Here is a 22,879-nt window from a genome sequence, read left to right as displayed (position 1 = left end):
TTCAATTTTAAGAGTTAAGGGATTGTTTCAGTTTACTTTGCTTTGTTTACAGTTTTGAAGACCAAACAAGAAACGAGTTTCAAAATGCCCATAGGTCAAGCTGACAATGCATCAATATCACATCTCCATGACGCCTATGGCCCCAAGTTCTGGGCATAATCCCATGGCCTCAACCCCTGGCTATGACCAAACACGTAAACAACCAAGGAATACTGCACAGACTAAGGAAAATTCTGAAAAGCAAATATTTTATCATCACGCATTTTTTGCAAGTTACCAATAAGCAAATTCTTAAATCTGAATGGCAGTTTTACTGTACTCTGCCTAATGAACAGCAATATGTGCTAGATTTCTACTTTATGTCAACACAGATGAAGTGAAAGCATGATTATATTTCAACTTCAGATATCATGAAACTGCACATAACATGAATATCTTCCAATTCTGAGGTATTTTAAGATTACCAACAAAAATCAATTACAGCAGGCACCTACAGCTTGTGGTCCACTACTGCCATGTTAGAAGTCTTGGAAACACCATTCTCATTTAAGTTCTTGAGATGGATGTGTGCATGTATAATGTTTCACGGCAAAGTAATTTAGGAGAAGTAGCAATAACATTGTGCTAATAGACAGATGGCTGTTTTGTTGTATGAACAGTATAGCTAAAAAGTGCTGATTGTTTGTAATGGTATCCGTCATTGGTGTTGATTACAACAATCATTGTTATTATCATAATTATTAGTGAAATACTCACTTTAGCATAACATTCCAGTAAATCTCTGGTATAACGTCCTTCTTCATGTGGTACATGGAACGCCTTCGCTTTCCCTGATCAAATGGAAATGTTTCAAGAGGTTGTCCATCAAAGTCAAACTCAGCAAGAATACATTTGTTGTAACCAACAAGCAAAGGGCAGGATGTGTAACCATCATACTGCAAAAAAAAAAAGTTTCATTCATCAAAAAGTAAAAGCTCTCTGACAGATGCTTGTCAACTAGACTTGTATTTGATAACACCAATGCCCAACATTGTCAACTAGACTTCTATTTGATAACACCAATGCCCATCATTGTCAACTAGACTTCTATTTGATAACACCAATGCCCATCATTGTCAACTAGACTTGTATTTGATAACACCAATGCCCATCATTGTCAACTAGACTTATATTTGATAACACCAATGTCCATCATTGTCAACTAGACTTGTATTTGATAACACCAATGCCCATCATTGTGGCAATACTCTCTTTTACCTGAAGTCAGCAATTTCTGACTCACTGCAGAGCCATAACACTCAGAATATTGCGCATAATGACACATATAGGAAATATAAAAAGAAAGTGACAAATAAAACAAAAATCGATCTTTTTTACAAAAAAAAGAATAAACTTTCTCAGATAACTGTACACATAACTAAATTCATTCAATGACGTACACAAGTACATCACTGTATGAATATGATCTACTCTTGAAATTGTGTATCAGCTTAGGTTACAGCAACCTACATGTAGAATGGCAGTGTACTACTCCTCAGGCTACATGCAGAAATAAATTTTAATGTCAGTACATGAGATATGCTAACATGAATTCAATGCAAGAATAAACTGACACAAAGGGTAATGTGCAAGCTATTCTGTAGCTTGTTCAGGCCAGATATAAATGGAATTCAAAATCAATCCTACCGAACAGACGTCACATTCTTGTAAGTTCAACTACTAAATGAGGGCATATTTCCTAAACAAATGATTACTGGATAAAATGTTTCCATGCATATAAGTAAAAGAATTGCTTTCAGAAATCATGTCATGGTTTCTATTTATTGAAAGCATTTTTACAATATGCATATCAGTTCTTGTGGCACAGTCAATGTTATAACTTCTACTATTGATTGTATCATACAATTCACATTGAGCATATCACAAAAATTACTTTGTGCATTGAAGAAATGAATGGATGAATGAAAATGGAATGATCTCTGAAAGTGAATTTTATATATACATGCACATAAGGGATTTGGCTATCATACAGTCAGTGTGTGTTTTGGATTTTTAACGTAGCTTTAACAATTTTTCAGTCATATTGCTATGATGTCTGCTGTGTGGCAGTTTTATAGTGATGTCTAGCACTGGGGCATCATGCTGCAGACATGTAGCATGATGTCCCACCCAGTCCCATTATCTTGGCACCAGGCCGACCAATCCTAACACTAACCTCTTAATGCTGAGCGTCAAGTGAGGCAGCTGTTAGTACCATTTTTGTAAGTCTTTGGTATGACTCTGATGGGGATCGAGCCCATGACCTCCTGCATCCAAGTCAGACATTCTAACCACGAGGCCACTGAAGCGATTTGTACAGTCAGTGATTTATTGCAGTGCAAGCCCATTTTGTAAAGGAAGTGACATAAAGTTAGCATTTAAACTGTTGATACCTATAATAAATCATTTAAATTTAATTACTAAGTGAAAACTGGTATATAATTCTAAAAGCTGGATGTTTGGCTAAAAACTGTATAAAAATGGGGCATGATCATATGCTGTTGCAAGACAATACAACTACAAAATACCACCTTTTCCTCACAGCTTTAAAAGATGTGGCCCGTATGATATAGACAGCAATGAAAATTGTAATTTGCACATATACATTGTGAATACATTCCCATTCAGATGCAAACAAGTTTCATCAGTGTAGGGCAAAAAAAAACTGCATTAATTTTGATGTTTGAGAATTTAAGATACAGAGGAGGTCATTAATAAATATGGCTAAAAAAAATGCATGGTTTTGGTAAACCAACCTAACTTATTTTAACGGTCCTTACCCTGTAATTGACTGTCATTTTAACAAGAAAACCCCCAATAAAAATAGCACTTCACATCTGAACTGGTAACTTTATATTGGAGAATGACACAACTACCATAATGGTCCCTCATAAGGGCTGATGATGGGTTGGACACTAGTATAACAGTAGTGAAGAATATTATGGATGTGTACTAATAAAATACTATCAATAGATTTAAGTTCCTCATATCATGTTTTTCATGCAAGTCTTACTTCTGCTGTGATTCTATCTGACAAACTTTTAGAAATCATTATCATCATTATCATACAATTATTAAGATGATATCTATATCAATTTAAAAATGATTATCGTCATTGTCATACAATTATTAAAATGGTATCTGCAACAATTTAAAAATTATCGTCATTATCATACAATTATTAAAATGATATCTGTATCAATTAAAAAATATGTTGATGGCTACCCACTGTGTGAAAAAGAACTGACACAGACCACCAAGCAACATACCCCATGTAGCAGGGTGTGGTATATGTACAATCCTGTACAGCCCACAGGATATGTGTGTAAAAATATGGCACCGAATGATGTGAAAATGACGTTTCCATTGCTGACTTACTTCAAGAAAATAAAGAAAAGGATTCTGTTGAATCTGAAGCAGACTGGTCATTCTGGAGCTAAAAAACATCAAAAAAAGTGAACAGAAATCCAGATGTATATATATATATACTGGTTAACGTTTAGGAGAAAATGACATTGTGGAAGGAAGCAATGTCACAACTTTAACTAAACTCTGGATTTTATGCCTGATGTGAGTCTTGTGCTCTGAAATTATCAGAAGTATTATCCAGGTGTAAGAAAGAAAGAAAATTCAAAATACACAAGTAACCTGAGCATGAAAATTAGGTTGCAGAGACCCTGAGTCTGGTTAAGATACCTCAAGATCCAATCACAGACCAATTTTCATATCTGGATGAAATAGAGTGTATATTATCGAGACTAAAAAGAGGGAATAATGTAACTATTATTATGTAGCCTTGCTTGTTACATACCCCGCTATAATTCAACCTCACTATTAAGACCTCCCTGCACAGCACCATGGTGAGGGACCAGTACTTACCTTGCCATCAGGAGTCTTGCCTGCCATAACATCTAACAGGCCTTTCTCCAACACCCCACACTGAGCCGCTGCAACAAAAATAAAGAAAAAACCCATTAAGTTACAGCATTTCCCTAAAACTGATGGAGTGAGATTATCATAGAATAATAACAATAGTTATTCTATAAACACCCGTTATAAATAAAAGGATACTATACATGTTTTATCTATAGATGTCATATTGGGGAAGCAAGTGATATGAACTCTACAAGGCATTTTTTCCTTATGACTGTCAAATTACCTGTGTTCAGCTGACTTTTGTTACTCCAACTATTTTTTAATGAAGCAATATCAGAAACAAGTGATTAGCAGTCTTTTAAAACAAACATTTTATCAGACAGTTTGATAACAATACATTTTTCAAGAGCAATGACTGAATGGTAATAAGCTTTTGGAAACCTGAAGTTGTCAGTGTAGTCTTTTCTCATACTGTGCCAAATTAGAAATAAAACCTATAAAAAAGAACACAATATAGCAATGATGTAATTAAACATATGCCACAATATAACTACTTCCTCCACGGCTGTGGATCATCTCCAATTACACAGCATAATGGATGCATTCTGAACTAACCATGTGATCCAACTGTGGACAATATGAATACCTGGATTTACTAGACAGACCATCTCTGTTACAGAACCTTTAACAAAGAATCACCTTCTCTAGTACACAAAGCTGTATTTGTATTTTTTCTTCTGAATGTACACTATGGCTTACTTTTTTCAATACAAATTAAGTACCTAATTAAAGGTTATTTTTTCAACCATCTATGTTATGATCATCATACAGCAGTGGTTAAAAAAATGATGCAACTGTGATTGTAAGATCTGACCACACATTTTATAAATTACATCAGCAGATGCAGGAAGTTGTGGGTCCAAAACCCTGGCGGAGTCATACCAAAGACTTATAAAATGATACTAGAAGCTGCCTCACTTGGCAAATAGCATTAAGATTTTAGTTTGAAGAAAGGTTAGTGTTAGGACTAGTTGAACTGGTATCAGGATAATGTGACTGGATGCAACATGATGCTACATGTCTGCAGCATGATGCCCCAATGCCACACATCACTATAAACTGCCACACTGCAGACACTGTAATGATATGAGATAAATTGTTAAAGCTACATTAAAAATCAAATCCAAACAACACAAATTACATCAGAAGTAATGAAACTGATGCCAGATGTATTCATTTCTGACAACATCAGCAATATGATGGTGGATAGTGTCAAGATATGTATATGTGTCATTTTGATTTTTAACCTAGTTTAAAAAATTTCAGTCATATCACTGATGCCTGCAGTGTGACAGTTTATAGTGATGTCTAGCACTGGTACTGCAGACATGTAGCAACGTGTCATCCAGTCTCATTATCCTGACTCCATGCTGATCATTCCTAGCACTAACTTCTTAATGAGCACCAAGCTAGGGAGCTTGCTAGTGCCATCTTTTCAAGTCTCTGGTATGACTCAACCTAGGTTTGAGCCTGTGACCTCCTGGATCTAACCACAAAGAGTCAGTGACATATCATTGTGCTGTATGTTACATCTTACAGTAACATTTGTAATGTGCAAGAATCAAAGTGAGACAGCAGTAGTTGCAAAATGTGATAAAAGTTAACTGCACTGATTGTGCCATATGAGAGCAGTGATAGCAGTGGTTGTTTTATACTACAAAGTGAAAGCAATTTTATGACATTCAATTCCTCCGGTGGCCTAATAGTTAGAGCGTCCGCCTTGGATGTGGAAGGTCACGGGTTCGAACCTCGACCAAGTCATACCAAAGACTTACAAAAATAGTACTAATAGCTGCCTTGCTTGGTGCTTAGCATTAAGAGGTTAGAGTTAGGCTGGTCGGCCTGGTGTCAGGATAATGCGACTGGGTGGGACATCGTGCTACATGTCTGCAGCATGATGCCCTAGAGATAGACATCACTATAAACTAGCACACTGCAGACATCGTAGTGATATGCCTGAAAAATTGTTAAAGCTACATTAAAAATCTAAATCACACACACACACACATTCAATTGCATTATTTGAAACATGTAAAAATAATTCATTTGAGAAAATTATTTCAATGAGAACATTTGGAAAGTGAAAGCGTCATTTGTGACATATGAAAAACCCTTGACTAGGAAAAAGTGTAATCCAAGTGGACAAATTGAGGAATCCATGTTGCATTGTAAAACATTTTGTACCAGCTGAGACCATGAATGTTAAGCACACCAGTAGAGCACAAAGTACTGGGTTACTGAGCCTGGATCTGAATTCACTTTTATTTTTTTTAACAATACTGAACAATCTCTCTCAGTCAGCATTAGAATGGTAAAGAACCAATATTCCTTTCATAACCTAACAAAGAAAAGGAAATTTATATCGTCCAGTGATTGTGTCTTTTAGCTGGGAAATAAGGTGCCACTGCACATCAACTCTATCTGCATTAAGTATACTGTCAGGTAGAATCCCAACTTTAAACTTCAGGAATTCTCCTTCCAGATGAGCCAAGGTAGAAAAGGATGGTAATAGAAAGGGATATCTCTTGACAAAGAATCTAACACTTTTGAAGCTTTTTGACCGTCACTCATTTACATCAGCAACTGAAGCATTTAAAAGTACATCTCCATAGGGGAATTTCTGGAGCATGTAATCACAGGCTGTAGCATAATAATCTCTAACATTATCATAAAACACCTTCACAGATAGAGTAGAATTGTGTTCTATGAATTCTCTTGCTTCTGCACCAATAGCAAGATCTTCATTATCTTTCTATTAAGAACTCAGTAAATAACACCTCTGCATTTATAACATTCATGTCCGCACTTTAGTTCTGCTGTAGATAAGAAGTTACCTTAGTATTGGAGTTCGTAAGACGAGCTAATTCGAAGTGTTTCTTTGTTTTCAAGTGTTTCTCCACATAAAATTTACCACCATGCCCAATATTAAAATCATTTCCGCACAGACTGCAATGAGCATGATGCTGCCCTAGAACACAGGGACTCGTATCGTTGCTTAAAACTGACCTGTCATACATGTACTATATAGTACATGTATGACAGGTCAATTTTAAGCAATGATACGAGCCCATGTGCCCGAGAATGGAACGCTGTATTATGCCATTCATGTATTCATCTTTGAAGGATTTGTTGTTTTTTTTCTTTTCCTGATCCACCTTTGAAATTCTTTGAAAAAATATACGTGCTCTAACACAAACATCGACTAGAATACATCTGAAGACTTTTGGCGCCAAATAGTAAAATTATTTCCACATGGCCTGCAATAGACGTCATGTGATGCTGCTCTCGTGTCCTCATCTTTGAAGGATTCTGTTATTTTATGTTTCGTTTATTTGAAAGGAGTAATTTTTGCTCTCATAAAATAAATTATACTTTTTAGTGCCAAATACCTATAGACTGGTTCTGTACTAAATATAAATTACAAAAAAGAATCTGCGAGTAAAGATTAAAAATTAGAAAACCAGTCTGTTCTCTCCTCACTAAGCCATACAGCTGCTATAAATAGAATACGAGGACGAAGGTTTGAAAGTAGAACCAGCATGTTTTTGGGTACTAGGATAGTTGCTATAAATAGAACATAATACTGTAAGGAAAGTGCACGGACAAGCGTACCCGTATATTGTAGTTACGTAGAAGCCAACTTTTCTAAAATATGGTCTGTGGGATTAATGGGATGTTAAAAAAAGGAGAAAACAAACAATAGATTTTTTTTGGAAGGTGGATATACCGAAAAAGCATAATCCATATACATTTATACGTAAGGCATAATTTAGTGAAAAAAAGCATAATGATTATGCCAAAAGCGTAATGGTTGGCATGTATGCATATGACCCAAGTGACTGGTAATCAGATGACCCACCTGCAGCAGCTGCAGTTTTAGATGTTGGCACATTTGTACAGTCACCGATCCCAAAAATATTAGGAAACTTTGTGTGTTGCAAAGTATTCTTGTTGACAGACATAAAACCGGCTGGGTCAATCAAACTTGTACACTTCCTCAACACATCAGGAGCAGACATTGGCGGTGTCACATGAATAAAATCATACTGAAATATAAAATATTTACTACAAAAGAATGGACAGCATTTCCTGATTGCATTTAAATGTATTACCTGTTATACTAATTGATATTCATCCTACTTTCTATTATTTTAGTGTGATTACTTACTGACATGTTTCAATTAAGCATCTCAATTTACATTACAAATAAAATCATCAGTAATATTTTTTTCACGTTGCAAGATTTTTCAAACAGTATTTATGTACAGAAAACCAATTTTAATTGAGTTTTACTATTATTTTTTTAAATACTATTGCCCTAAAATATATCTTTGGTTTATTTCATATTTTTCAAGATAACACTTGTTTGGAAATCTAGATGGAACTATAATATCCAACTCATGTTAGAAACAGATTATCTTGATCAGAATACCTTGATATAAAAAAATTACTTACACATTATGACAGCCATAAGCCAATCATTGATTAATGCTTTCTTCAACTGATTTAATATAATGAAGTAACCTGGATCATGACATTTACTTTCTTTAAATCTTGTTCAAGGTTTTTCAATCTGCGACTAAATAAACAAATTGCACAAAATTTAAAGTATACTATATAGGATATTAATCAAAATATTTACTGCTGGATTACACATGTTCCTATTTAATCTTTCATTTGCTATCAAGACGTTTATCAAGTTCCTTAACTCATTAACCCCTCGTGCCATATCTGTGTATCAGACGGTAGTATCCCAAGGCTGAGCTCTGAAGTATCAAGGTCATTTAAGATTTTAAATTTTTGGCCTCAGTTCTAAGGCAGAGCAGTCTAAACCGCACAAAGACAAGTAAATCATTGCAAAAAGTATGACAAGTTGAGGATTTCAAGCAAAATGTGGCCAGGATATGAAATTTATCTGTCCAATAAGCAAAAAACATGCAAACCAAAAAAAAAAGAACTCAAACTTTTACCCTTCTGCACATGTGCAAGGAAAATAGCCAATGAGCAAGGAAGTTTCTAACACAACTAGAAATCACTTGGATGCAGATTTTTGGTATGTATTCAGAAGCAGCCCCCAAATACAAAAATGATAAAAATCTCCAGGGGTTAATGAGTTAACTGGAAAGAGAGAACAGTAAGGAAATGAGATGAAATTGTATAAACAGATAAAAGCAATTTTTCAATGAAATTTTCATAGGTTGAATGTGTTTCACAATATTTAGGTTTTTGTTGGTGGATTTTTTTAAGACAAAATCAAATGTGCCTCATGCTAAACAAAACTAAGACCACTTTTTCTCATGCTGATATCCATTGCCAGACAGAAAATCACAAATCTGATTAATGCCTTGTCCACAAGACAAATTTGGAAGGAAATTTTCTTAGAGATCTAAAACATCCACAGGAGTAATATTTCTTGCCATAGACAGAAAATAAACCTTGAATGTCTTGTGTAAAATATGAATTCTTAATGCTTATGGCTTATAAGAGATTACCATTTTATAACTTGCATGATGACCAAGCTATGCTTAAATTGTAAGTCTCAGTTTTCCCTTCTTCATCTAACTTTTGGAATACAGGTTACCTTGTAAGTCTCAGTTTTCCCTTCTTCATCTAACTTTTGGAATTCAGGTTACCTTGTAAGTCTCAGTTTTCCCTTCTTCATCTAACTTTTGGAATACTGCTTCTTTCTTGTTTGGATTTATTTCAATTAAGTTTCTCTTAAAATTCACTGTAATATTTCTGAAAGTGAAAAACATTACAAAACTTGGAATTACAATCAAAATTAAGATAAACTATCATTAGAGAACCTTTTCTTTAGAACTTTTTGCTTAATCTTCATGAAGAAAACAAATATTTTTTTAAATTTTGTGATGAAAATATCATCTAGAGACATTTTGCTTACAGTTTTACTGATTCATATTAACATGGAAATGGTAATAATATTTCTTGCCAGCTTTACTGATTCATATTTTTATTTTAAACTAGATTCTAATTGTTATATTAATATATACTGCTGTAACAGTTCCCAGTCACGAAACGGTCAAAGGCCGCAATGGAAAGTCTAAATTATTATTATTATTGACCACATATTCATTAAATTTAGTACACTTATGTATCAGTAAGCCTTCCTGGAGACCTATCAATGTGCCAGAAACTAATCCAACAACAAAAAATATTATGGACAGAAATGTGGACAGATACATGAGGACAGATGGATGGACAATGATCACACTATATGCCTACCACTGTCAAACTTGCAGGGCCTAAAACGTATGGTAATCTCAGGTCCAGAAGAGAATCTATTTAGCCATGGGCCCATGATATGTTAGCAACACTAGCCTGTTGGATCTTTAATATTTCTTATTTGTTCTTATACATCGAAGAAAATGTGCCTTTTAATCTTTAAAATCATATCTGCCAACCCTCCAGGCTCGAATTAGTGAAAACGGAAATTTTTTTGTGAATTTTGACATGAATTCGTGAAGCGATCTTCAAGTCTGGGAATATGTCGGAACAAATGTTTAGCATGGCCTCCAGCTGATAAAGGTAGATTGTGTTCAACAAGAAAACTCACAAACAATGCTTCAGCATTGGTAGCTTGCAGGTCTTCCATCGAGAACTGAAATGGGTGATTTCTTAATTTTCCTAATCTCTACGTGCTTTTTACTACTGATGTGCTTACTCATATAGTCTCTGCCACCATGCCCAATACTTAAATTTGAGGCACACTGCGTGCAAAAAGCATGATGTATATCGGTGTTTGCTGGCAAAATGCACAGCCAATTTTTGGTATATTCCAAACTAAACTTCACTTTTTGTGCAATACACTTCTTTTTCCTTGTTGATGAAGAAATTTTCAAGAATGGTGCATAATGGTAATTCAAATCAGTGCTTGCAGCGCATGCATGGAGCAAAAATTCTGGTTAGGTCCCAGTTTCTTTCAAAAGCATTTGTAAAACTATAGATTTAAAAAATACGCTAAATTGCCTAAAACCAGGCAAACTGTACCAATCAGCTATAGTTCCAATAATATTGCGACTAGCAGTACTGGACCGTTTTGGCAACTGCTGATATCATGACTAGCTCTTAATGGGAAGTTGGTTATTTTATAAAAGATTTAAAATAATAGAGAATTGGGGCGGCGTGAATCCATGAATTGCTGAAAAAGTCATGAAATTCATGCCAAATTGTGAGGGTTGGCAGCTATGATTAAAATGCATTAATACAAGGAGAATTTGCTTGATATTGGAAGACCACTGGTTTAAACTACTGAAATTTAGTATGCAATATGCTGATTACCAGTCTATGCTTGATCTTCATCAATCAAACATTTGTCTGTTCTCAACCAGTGCTAAAACAAAGCATAAAGAGTATCTGTCTACCATATGTTCTAGATGCTACAATTTAAGTAAGGATTTACTAGCAGATTAACAACAAAAATTTTCTTCTGTTACAAGACATGTTGCACTAAAAGACAAATGTCCCAGGTCCAAAAAGGACGGAAATGATGATACAAATAATTAATGTATTCTGACCTTCCAGAATCAATGGACAAAGATTTTGCCATGGGTTGAGTGTGATTAGGTTCCTTATATTTTATACAGCATTTATGGCATATCCAGAGGCAGCCTTATTCAAAAAACCACATCCAATATTATAACCATCCCACTGATAACACACAAAACAAGTGATGAGCATATTTACTTGCATCAGAAAGGTTATTGTTAGTAAACAAAACATAAACCTATAAATCATCAAGACCCTGATTCCCTGTGCATTTACAAACCTGAGTGTACAACTAGTTAATCATAAACAAATATTTTGAAATATCTAAATTGGAGAGGGAAAGGTCAGAGAAAACTCGAGCATATGCCAAAAGAATTGTTCCTTTTATGGGCCACTGACCTTTTATAAATTAACTTTATTGGTTGTTTTCCCATCTGTTTCACTAACCATGTTCTCCCATCTGTTTCACTAAACAAGCTTTGAATGGCAAATGTGTTCTATTTTATTTTAATGTTTGAAAATTTGTTTTTATCTGATGTTAATTACTTTTAGATTTTATGTTTTAGCTAACTACCGTACCAAGATTCAGAGAGGATCCACCAATAAATGCATGATCACATGATTTGAAAACTTTAAGCTGCTAAGCTAAGTATGATATTTATATGAATGAAAACAATAGCGTAGTTGTCTCAATTCTGAGTTTGTATTAATTTTTAATTTCCTGCCCAAAGGTCTCATCACAGGTATTTAGATGCTAATTTTTTATCTGGGATGCAGAAAATCACTTAGGCAGAGTCCTCTGTATGCATGTAATAGGTGGGCGGCAAAATTCAGACATGCCAGTCCTGCTTCAGCCACCTGCTTTGTGTGAAAATGGATTGATCATGGCTGAAAGAACCCTTGATGTACATGTTACTAGAAGAGTAGTACATCCAAAGAACATGACGCAAGAACTGGGCAGCAAGTTCAAAGACTCTGACTGGTGGCAGAGTGGGAAAATATGCTGATATTTACAATGACTGAATTCAGTGGCTGAAAGACCCCTGAGGTACTTGTTGCCATTATTAAGAGTTCATCAGAACATGATGCAATAGCTGGGCAGCAGGTTTAAAGGCTTTGACTGGCGGTTGGGTGTTAAAATATACTGATATTTACAGTACTTGAATTCAGTGGCAGAAAGATCCAGAGATGTATTTGTGGTAATTTATAAGAGTACATCAAATAAACAACTTTATTTTTCATACTTTTGTTCATTTCCGAATGTAGCAGAATAAGCAGTGCACATGACCTCGGAATCAAAACATATTTAGACTTAGATAAATACCGCTCACAAATTTGGATAGTATTTTGGAGCTGAACGGTAAAACTGATGAAGATTGTAATGAGATTCAGAAGAGAGCTAAAGCTGCTAAAATTGAACGTTCAGATGGGACAGTAGTCAAGTATAAGAAAAGTGTGTGATGCCAATAATACCTTTTTTGGACTGACAAAATTGAGCCTCTTTCTGATGCCAAAACAGAGTCATGTTAATGTCAATGTTATAAAGAATGTAGAAATTACCAATAGTTTCTTTCATTTGCATAGAGTTCTGGGAAGGGACTGCGACTTTTGCTGGTGGGTCTCCTATTTTTACCAAAATGCGAGTCCTGGACTCCTAGTTTTAAAATCCTAGCGAGACCTATGCTACCTACTGTTCATGTTAATTTACTGGTGTACATATTCACGTCAGACTTAGCTGTTAGATTATGTTGACCCAGGCAATTTAGAGTCTGAATGGTCCTAGACCAGTTAGTCACAAATTAAATTTTCAGGATCTGAGATGGATCAGTCACACCTCACAACATTTCAAAAGACAAGTAGTGGGACTGAATAAAAAAAGGAGATTGGGATCTAAAATCAAGAGGTTTTTCACAGTATTTTATAAGGATCAATTTTACTAAATATTGACCGATATTCTGGATCCAATAAAAGTTGTTGTTGTTGTTGTTGTAGTGTTTAATGCCATTTTTCAGCACACGATAGGCTATACATGGCGGCCAGTATTAATGGTGGAGGAAGAACCCTGAAAAACCCAGGGAAGAACCACCGACCCACGAGAAGCTACTGGCAGGCTTTCACACGTACCCACGCTAGCCGAGTCTTGGACTCGAACCCACGCAGACAGAGGTGTGATGGCAGTGATCCGTAACGGAGAGCGCTTTAGACCACTCGGCCACTCGGGGCCCCTCCAATAAAAGTGAAATTCTCAAAGGACACACTGTTTCTCCCTGTGACATGCCTTTCTATCTCTGAGGACATGCCCAATTTTCATATTCTGGTCAGCTGTGGCTAAACTACACAACAGCTAAAGGTTAGAATTAAATAAACAAGCAAGAAAACCAGTGTGATTAATTGACCAGTCACTAGAATGAGTCTAAAACTTCCAGTAAGCACAGAAGATTTTCTCACATTAGCTAGATAACAGTTCATTAAAGCTCTGTATAAACTTTAACATATGATATGGCACTTCATACATGTGATCAAGTGTTAACAATGCTTACTATTTGTAATTTTTTTGATTTTATCATTATCTGCTAGAAAATCCTTGCAGTGGGTTTCATATTAAAACAAAGACACTTAACTATAGGAAGCAAGCTAATGAGTAGATTTTCGAGTGAAATGGTCTCACATTGAGTGCAAAAAGCTTTTGCAGTGTCTGTGCCAGCTGTGGCAAGGAAACAGTTAACACATGTTACTTATTCATGACTGTGATTTATGTCCATGCTGCCAGAGTAAATATTGCAAAGTTTATCTGCTACTGACAAAAATACTGCATGGGCTTCAAAGTAAATAACCACCATACAAAATGGTTCTGTATATAGGTACTCGTGCAGATTATCTAGACAGTGGGTAAGCTTATGACATTCATGGTTTGCCTGTTTTAACTAATATCATCAGCTTGCATTCTTCATCTAAAAAACAGAAATGATCAAAGAAAAAGGAATTATATGGAGTAAACTTGTGCAATGAAAAAAGACAATCTTTTTTATCTGGAAACAGAAGTAACAGGATGTGCACCATAAACATAATCCTTTAAATAAAGAATAAAATAAACAGGGAATGAAAGAAGAAAGAGCAAACAATGTGAAAAAAGCCCATGCCATTTTAGATTTTTCTGCATGTGCAACCAGAGAGACAGGCTGATTTTCCTACAGTATTTGTGGATATAAATTAATATCCAATGTTTGTTAAACCATTATTTTTTTATGGAACTTCCATTATTCACAGTACAACATAGACAGAAGATTGAAAAGTATAACTTATAATATTTTAAGAAACTGCCAGTTTTGCATATATATATATATATATATATATATATATATATATATATATATATATATATATATATATATATATATATATATTCTTTGTATAAAAAAAACTGAATATCAGGAACTTAATGAAAAAAAAATTGATTCCCACTTATTTTAGAACATTAAACAAAATGTTTTTTTTTTCTTTTTGTGAAAAATATAACAGCATAAACACTTATACAGTTGAGTCCAACTGTAAACAGCACTGATCCAGACCTGATGGTGAATTATGCAATGGCAGAGCAGGGTCAATTCTGTTTGCATCTGGGCTCAACTGATAACAGAGTATATAATGGTTCAACATTTAATTCAAAATGGTCACAAATTCCAGTGAGAGCTTTGGATGTTCCCCTATAAACAGTGTATTCTTACAAAGGTTGAAATTTGGAAACCAAATATTTTTACTGCAGAAAAAGTAAAATTTAAAGAATTTTCACCCTGCAATCAGCTATTTCAGTTGTAATGAGTGATTTCTCTTGCAATGAGTACATTATATGTCACTAGGTTGTAACTCATTATTTTCAAGATGTAAAATGCTACAAGATGTAATTTGAATACTTGAAATTAATTTATTCCTTTGTCAGAAAATCAGAGGTATTACCAAATATTTAACATGCCACAAGTATTATTCTGATCATTCTAATTTTGGTTTAATGTTTGCTTCTTTGTCCTATAACCAAATGCTTCATTTTTAATACACCTTTAATTATCTTCATTCTTTATTTTTTAATTTCATTTTGTATCTCCCACTTGTTTTTAATTTCAACTTGTATCTCCCACTTGTTTTTAATTTCATTTTGTATCTCCCACTGATTTTTGTATCTCCCACTGATTTTTAATTTCATTTTGTATCTCCCACTGATTTTTAATTTTATTTTGTATCTCCCACTGATTTTTAATTTCATTTTGTATCTCCCACTGACTTTTAATTTCATTTTGTATCTCCCACTGTACATTTTCACCCTCTCTCACTTTAGTATTATAAATAATTTTGATCAAATGAACCATTCATCATAACATATTACATTTAAATTTTTTGTCCCTTAAATTTAACCTGTGTCATATACAGTAGGCACTGAATGGAGATACGTCTAATGGCCAGCTTTAAAGTCTTCTTATTGCAACCACTCCCCTTGTTTGTTTTGCTGTTCTGTGGAAAACAATCAAAATGTATACATGTTTCCACAAAATCCATAAATTACTTGGATATTAGTAGTGCACAAAATGACTGAAGGATGGATTGATGGCCAGCAGCAAACTTACATATGCTGACCTTATCTATGGTGGTGGTGTTGTTGTGGGGTTTAACGCCATTTTTCAGCACACGATAGGCTATGCATGGGAGGCCATGATTAATGGTGGAGGAATAAAATCGGGAAAACCCCAGGAAGAACCACCGACCCACGAGAAGCTACTGGCAAGCTTTCTCACATGCCCACATTAGCCGAATATCTATGGTGTAGATGCTCAATTATAGTGGGGAAAAATATACCACTAATACAATCAACTCACCTTTCTTTAACAATTTCTAATAATCTCTCTGCATATTTCTTCACTCCAAATATTACTCCAAGAGATGTGTTGAACATTATATTTGTTTTGTCTCTGATGCCAGCCTGAAAATTAGTATTTGAAAAATGACGAATGCATCTACAGTGCTTATAACCATGATAAAGTGTGACAAGTGTCTTGACTAAGGAATAGATGACAAACCTGGCAAGTCTGAAGATAGAAATGCCCATAATGGCATTAAAAATCAGTTTTGTTTTAAAAGAAAATCTAATCATGTCATTTATTTATGACGATGATAAAGTGGCTGTAAGTTTAAGTTTTGTTGTATTGCAAAAAAGAAAGATTTGGGACAGAAAGATGGGCAGTAGCCAACTAAAATGCCCCATTGTGTTATCAAAATGGTAGCACATTTTAAAAAAACAGAAGCAAAGCATGTGGACTGAGTAAAGAGGTAGGGTACCTACCTCTATCAATGGTACATTAATAGTCATTTTCAGCTCATACTCAGAGACAAATCTTGTATAGAGAAAATATTAAATATATATTTGATTTTTATCCAGGGTTGCATTTAATACAGGAAAATAATAATTAAATTTCCCATGGTTTTCTTCTACACTGTATAAACTATCTTTGTGGATTATGTACTCATAGGTTAAAAAAGCTCCTATCACGAATATTGCCAAAACATGTATATCCTAAATTGTGCGTCTGAAGCCAATGTGCATAGCAGTCAATAAAAAGACTTACAAAAATTGATTTTTCTTTTGAAACAATGTATAAATGATGTATATATTTCCATTGGCTCAACTTATTACACCTGAAACCTATTTCTGTTTTCATTTAAAACACTTCACACATGTATATGTTTAGTGGTGCCTTTCGGTTGTATTGTTGCCTGAAATGCCCCAGAAAAGGCAATTTATGATTTTATCAATTTTTCACAAAACAAACGTAGTGAATACACATTGTACATTAATAATAACTGAATAATGATAATGTATATAGAGAAGAAATAAAAAAGTTAAAAATGTCAGTAATGAAAACTGTTTTATAATTCGCACATAAATACTCCTTCTGATGATGATAGATCTTAAATTTTGATATATTTCGATCAATTTTATCACAGAGACAGAGCATATAATAGCTATAAACTATACAGCATGTGAGGCATTCGATCAACATACATAGCATGGTTTATTACTTTCCCGACCAAGGATCTCAGGTTTAATATATTTATTGTCATTATGAACTGGCACTGGTTTCTTATTATATATCAAATAGATCTCCAGAATGAAAAAACATACATCAGAGAAAGACAGATTAATTCAGATGTATGTTTTAGTACACAATGCTCCCCTATCCATGATCATGTCACTGACATCATTACTATAAGATACCCACTTAGAATATTAGATTATTTCTTTTAATACATGGTATTTATCCCATAAGCTCCTGTATAATGGTTAATACAATCATGAAACTGCTCTAAATTTTGGTTTTCAGAAAATCACACCCTATTATTTATTTCCCCAGCATTTTGAAATATTTACTTAACTGGAAACTAAGGATGGTACATTTTAAATATACAGTAAGACATCAGCATTGAATTTCAAGCTGACATGGTAACATTTGTCTTCTTGAAAGCAGGTAAACAAAGATGTAAACATTGAAAAGAAATATCACTTTTATATTACTGTCTGAATGACCAGTTAAACAGGAAAATTTGAGAAAATTCTAGTGTAAAACAATGTCCAAAATGTGAATCATTATGTTGTTTGAGCATAAGAATTTATACACATTCACGCATTTCCAGCTGAATGTGCATGTGCACACACGTAGGCATAAGACTTTTTATTAGAGACTGTTTAATCAAGGATAAGGAGATTTTTTGTCAGTAATGAGGCCAGCCAACAAACTGTTCATTTATATTAATTTAAAAAACTGGAGCAGCTATGTTAAACCGTCATGCCTGATTTTGGCCATTCACAATCACATAAATAATACAAGCTTTGTGTGATACTTTCTACTCGAATTAAAGTGTAAGCTAAGAACACAGTTTCATTAATAAGGAGTGGAAATGAAAATATCTTTGGAATCTGAATGTATGTTAGATGGTTTTAAACGAAGTGGCTTCTGTCAAAAAATTAAACTTGTTCTCAATTGTACTGGTAGTTATGAGGTCTTTGACGACGCATAAATATGGTGAAATTTGTGGATTTCAATGAATGTACAAACAAAAAATGTTTATTTCAGTGTTTCGCTACACCATAATGTTATACATGTTATAGTGGTCATTTTGGTATCTGCCAAAATTAGTTTATGCATTCATTGTAGCAGAAAAGTCAGTTTAGAAGTAGTTAATACTTGACTGCTGTAGAGATCCTAGGTACCAATGAACACTCGATTTGATCATTTTTCCCATGGTCCACATGCAAGAACCAAAATGATATTCTAATAAAAGGTTATTCACAAATACCTTTATATTTTGTAAAAGTATGAATTTGGTTCCTGCATGTTGATGACCTTAATACCTAAAAAAATTGATCAAATTTAACTCAAAATGTGATGTCATCAGCATGTGCCTATGATATCATAATTGTTGAAAATCAATTGCAAGTTTAATTTTTTAAATATTAATACAGTTTTTGCCATGGTCAGATCAACAACGTGTTTGAAAATGTGTGAATTTTTGGGGCAAAAGGAGGTCTTGTAGTACAGTCCCCTTTCAAACAGGAATAAAATACATATCTTTAATGTAGACAAAATTACTTTGGGATGCATTGTGCACTCATGTTTATAAATTCTGTACATGCACCTGTATATTTAAAACACTGCACAGCACATTCAAACTTTCCACAGGCAAAGATTAAGTGTGTAAAAGGATCACCTACATACAAAAATGAAAAATGTGTAAAAAAAAGGGACATAATCCTTCATAACTCTTGTATTAGAATGGATTGAGGGAGTTGCTTGTAACTGAGCAAATATTAAGTGAATTGCTAACCTTGCTCCAGTGCTCTTCGGCAAGATACATAATTTTCTGTGGGGCTCCAGCACACTTGATTGGTGTGTTTGGAAAGGTGAAGATGGCATTCCCTCCCTTGAAGTTCTTTATGGCTGGATATGTTTTCTCCACTGTCTCACGCCAGTAGTTGGAACATACAGTAGGATCAGTTTTAAGAGATTCTAGTAAACCTTTTACCTAAAATGTAGTGCAGTAGTCCAATTATTTTATCTAAATGATGCTGATTAATTAAGATTCATTTAAGTTCATTTCAAAACTTTCTAATAAGTCCTTTTGAACATATTAAGTCCATTTCATAATAGTTTATTAAGTCCATTTCAACAGTCTATTAAGTCCATTTCAACAGTCAAATATGCCCATTTCAAGAGTCTATTAAGTCCATTTCATCTTTTGAGTCAATTGCAACATAGTTACTAAGTCCATTTGAACACAGACTAACAAGTCCATTTCAGTACTGTCTAATAAGTCAATTTCAACATGGTCTTATAAGTCCATTTCATCAATCTAATAAGTCAATTTCAGCATATTCTTATAAGACAGTCCATTTCATCAGTTTAATAAGTAAATTTCAGCAGTCTAATAATTCCATTTCAACAATCAGATAAGAAGTCAATTTTAACCGTCTATTAAGCCAATTTCAAATTTAGCAAATCAATTTCAATACAGTCTGCAACTCAATATCAACACAGTGTATTATGTCAATCACAGTAGTCTATAAATCAATCCCCATACAGTCGATAAGAAAATGTCAATACAGTCTATTAAACAATTTCAGTGCAGTCTATCAAATCAAATATCAGAACAGTCTTTTAAGTCCATTTCAATGGAGTCTGAAATTCAATTTCAATACAGTCTATTAAATCAATTTCAGTGGAGACTGAAGCAATTGCATCACAGTTTAATGTGATGTGATGTGATTTTGATTTTTAACGTAGCTTTAACAATTTTTCAGTCATATCGCTACAATGTCTGCAATGTGGCAGTTTATAGTGATGTCTAGCACTGGGGCATCATGCCGCAGACATGTAGCATGATGTCCCACCCAGTCACATTATCCTGACACCAGGCCGACCAGTCCTAACACTAACCTCTTAATGCTGAGCGCCAAGCGAGGCAGCTGTTAGTACCATTTTTAAAGTCTCTGGTATGACTCAGCCGGGGATCGAACCCACGACCTCCCGCATCCGAGGCGGACGCTCTAACCACTAGGCCACCGGAGCGGTCACAGTTTAATAAGTCACTTTCAGTGCAGTCTATTAAAGGAGACTAGAAATCAAAATTTTCCTTCTACGTATGTAATTCTCTACAGATTTTAATTCGACTGACATGTTTATAAATTAAATATCGTAAGTGGGTAGTGATTTTATTGCATGGAAGATACCACGATTCCGTAAATTGCCGAGTTTTAATGAGACGACAGATCACGTGGTACCGTGACACAATACTAGCCAGTCCTCGAATACAAACATAAACATTGGCGAGCGAGGCAGACGGAAGGAGACCACATTAGGGTTGCACATTCAAAACTTGAATCTGCAGTCTGATATAATAGTTTATGTACTGTACTGGTCAGTGTTAAAAGAATTCTTTTAGGCACAGGCCCCGGGCTGGTGACTTAAATAAACTCAAGCCCTGACTGAAATTCCACAAGCCCGGACAGTTCATACCTGTCAACTCTCAAGCCGGGAGAAAAACCTCCTGATTTTGGGGGTATTTCCTCATCTACATCCCGATCTCGTAATATCTCTAAATTTTTCGCAGCTAAGTCCCGATAATTACATTATGTCTGTCAATTTTCATTTGTCAGAAGAAGAAAAAACCAACCCCAAACCGTTTATAAATAGATATAACGTACGCAATCCACAGTCTAAGCTGTCACACTGCAGACATAGTAGTGATATGACTGAAAAATTGTTAAAGCTACGTTAAAAATTCAAATCACACGTCTAAATCCGGCATTGGACGAAATAATTAATATCACACAACAGTTTTTTTTTATATTCTTCTTCAGTAAATAGAACGTGAAAATTAAACATTATTAAAGTAAATTTCAGATGTTTTTAAACAACTACAACAGTACTATAGTATAACAAAATTACAAGAATACAATTGTCACCAATTAGCTTAAATGAATGATCACTGTGAAATTTTCTCTGCAAACAAAAATCGCATCTCCATTTCCGCCAAAGAAACTCGGCCAGTTAACACCTGACATTCCGCGACCGTATATGTAAAGTTTAATTACCATAATTAAATTAAAAGGAATAAAACAAAATATACCATGCAGTATATGTGGCCCTAAAGAACTAATTCTGAATAAATATTTTGTTCAGCAAACAGTGTTACATGCATTAAGACTTAAACCTGAAGTCCATGGCATCGTAAGTAACAACAAAATAGGCATCGTTTATTTTGGCAATCAATTGCTGGTGCTTACACACACACACACACTGTCGAACAGGGTTTCTTTGAAGTATGTCCGAAGGGCAGTCCTTTTCACAAGATCAATGCAAGGATGGAGTATGTTCATCAGTCACATCGGCTTTATTGTGATGTGATGTGATTTTGATTTTTAACGTAGCTTTAACAATTTTTCAGTCATATCGCTACGATGTCTGCAATGTGGCAGTTTATAGTGATGTCTAGCACTGGGGCATCATGCCGAAGACATGTAGCATGATGTCCCACCCAGTCACATTATCCTGACACCAGGCCGACCAGTCCTAACACTAACCTCTTAATGCTGAACGCCAAGTGAGGCAGCTGTTAGTACCATTTTTAAAGTCTTTCGTATGACTCGGCCGGGGATCGAACCCACGATCTCCGGCATCCGAGGCGGACGCTCTAACCACTAGGCCACCGGAACGGTCACATCGGCTTTATTGTTTGCGTACTTAAATCAAAACTTTAGCTATTTTGCAATTTAGCCAGAGCTGACCAGAATATGCAAAATGGGCTTGTCCTGAGGAATAATAAGGCGTATCACATGGAGAAAAGGTACGTCCCATGGGCGCTCACACATTGGGGCAAGGGGTTGGGTCAATAGCCCCCCCCCCCAGTTTCTATTGTCAGCCATTTAATGTGAAACTTTGACCTCTTTTCTTTTAATCGCTGTTATTTAAACTGCCCAAGGAATAATTTTATATCAGTTCCAATCATTACAGATTACCGTTTATACATACTACATGTATACAATGATTTTTTTTTAAAATTTGTAATTTTTATAAGATTACTGAAAATTGTGTTTTCTCGAAACACGACAGGTTTAGAATATTATTTCTGGCAAAGCCTCCATTTGATTAAAATCAAATCTAAATTTCACCTTGGACAGTAGTGATTTGATTTAGATTGTGCCGTGTTAAGGCATGCATGTCAACATCTTGAAAATACATTTACTAATTTCACCAGCGCGATCAAAGTTTCCTCAGGCAAACAATTTTTGTTTCGACAAGCCTGACGGGCACCTCATTTTGAATACAGGATGGGCCGGAACTAAAACCAGAGGGAC

At 34.8% G+C, this 22,879-nt stretch overlaps 1 protein-coding gene across 2 annotated transcripts in view; it reads right to left on the bottom strand.

Annotated features, from left to right (window-relative positions):
* The window catches only part of LOC149793157 (sulfide:quinone oxidoreductase, mitochondrial-like), a 36,257-nt gene that overhangs the window by 2,275 nt on the left and 11,103 nt on the right, over positions 1–22,879 (bottom strand). For both annotated transcript variants that reach the window (XM_089967087.1, XM_089967088.1), the window contains exons 4-9: positions 19,351–19,548; positions 16,347–16,450; positions 9,609–9,714; positions 7,835–8,021; positions 3,919–3,986; positions 757–935 (exon numbers count right to left, since the gene is read on the bottom strand). In XM_089967087.1, the coding sequence (XP_089823213.1) occupies positions 757–935; positions 3,919–3,986; positions 7,835–8,021; positions 9,609–9,714; positions 16,347–16,450; positions 19,351–19,548 (842 nt within the window). The remainder of the gene's footprint in view (positions 1–756; positions 936–3,918; positions 3,987–7,834; positions 8,022–9,608; positions 9,715–16,346; positions 16,451–19,350; positions 19,549–22,879) is intronic.

This window comes from Sinohyriopsis cumingii, chromosome 8, assembly GCF_028554795.1.
Source record: "Sinohyriopsis cumingii isolate HCF-2022 chromosome 8, ASM2855479v2, whole genome shotgun sequence".
NCBI classification, from domain to species: Eukaryota; Metazoa; Mollusca; class Bivalvia; order Unionida; family Unionidae; genus Sinohyriopsis; species Sinohyriopsis cumingii.
This window is presented reverse-complemented; position numbering and strand designations above follow the sequence as displayed.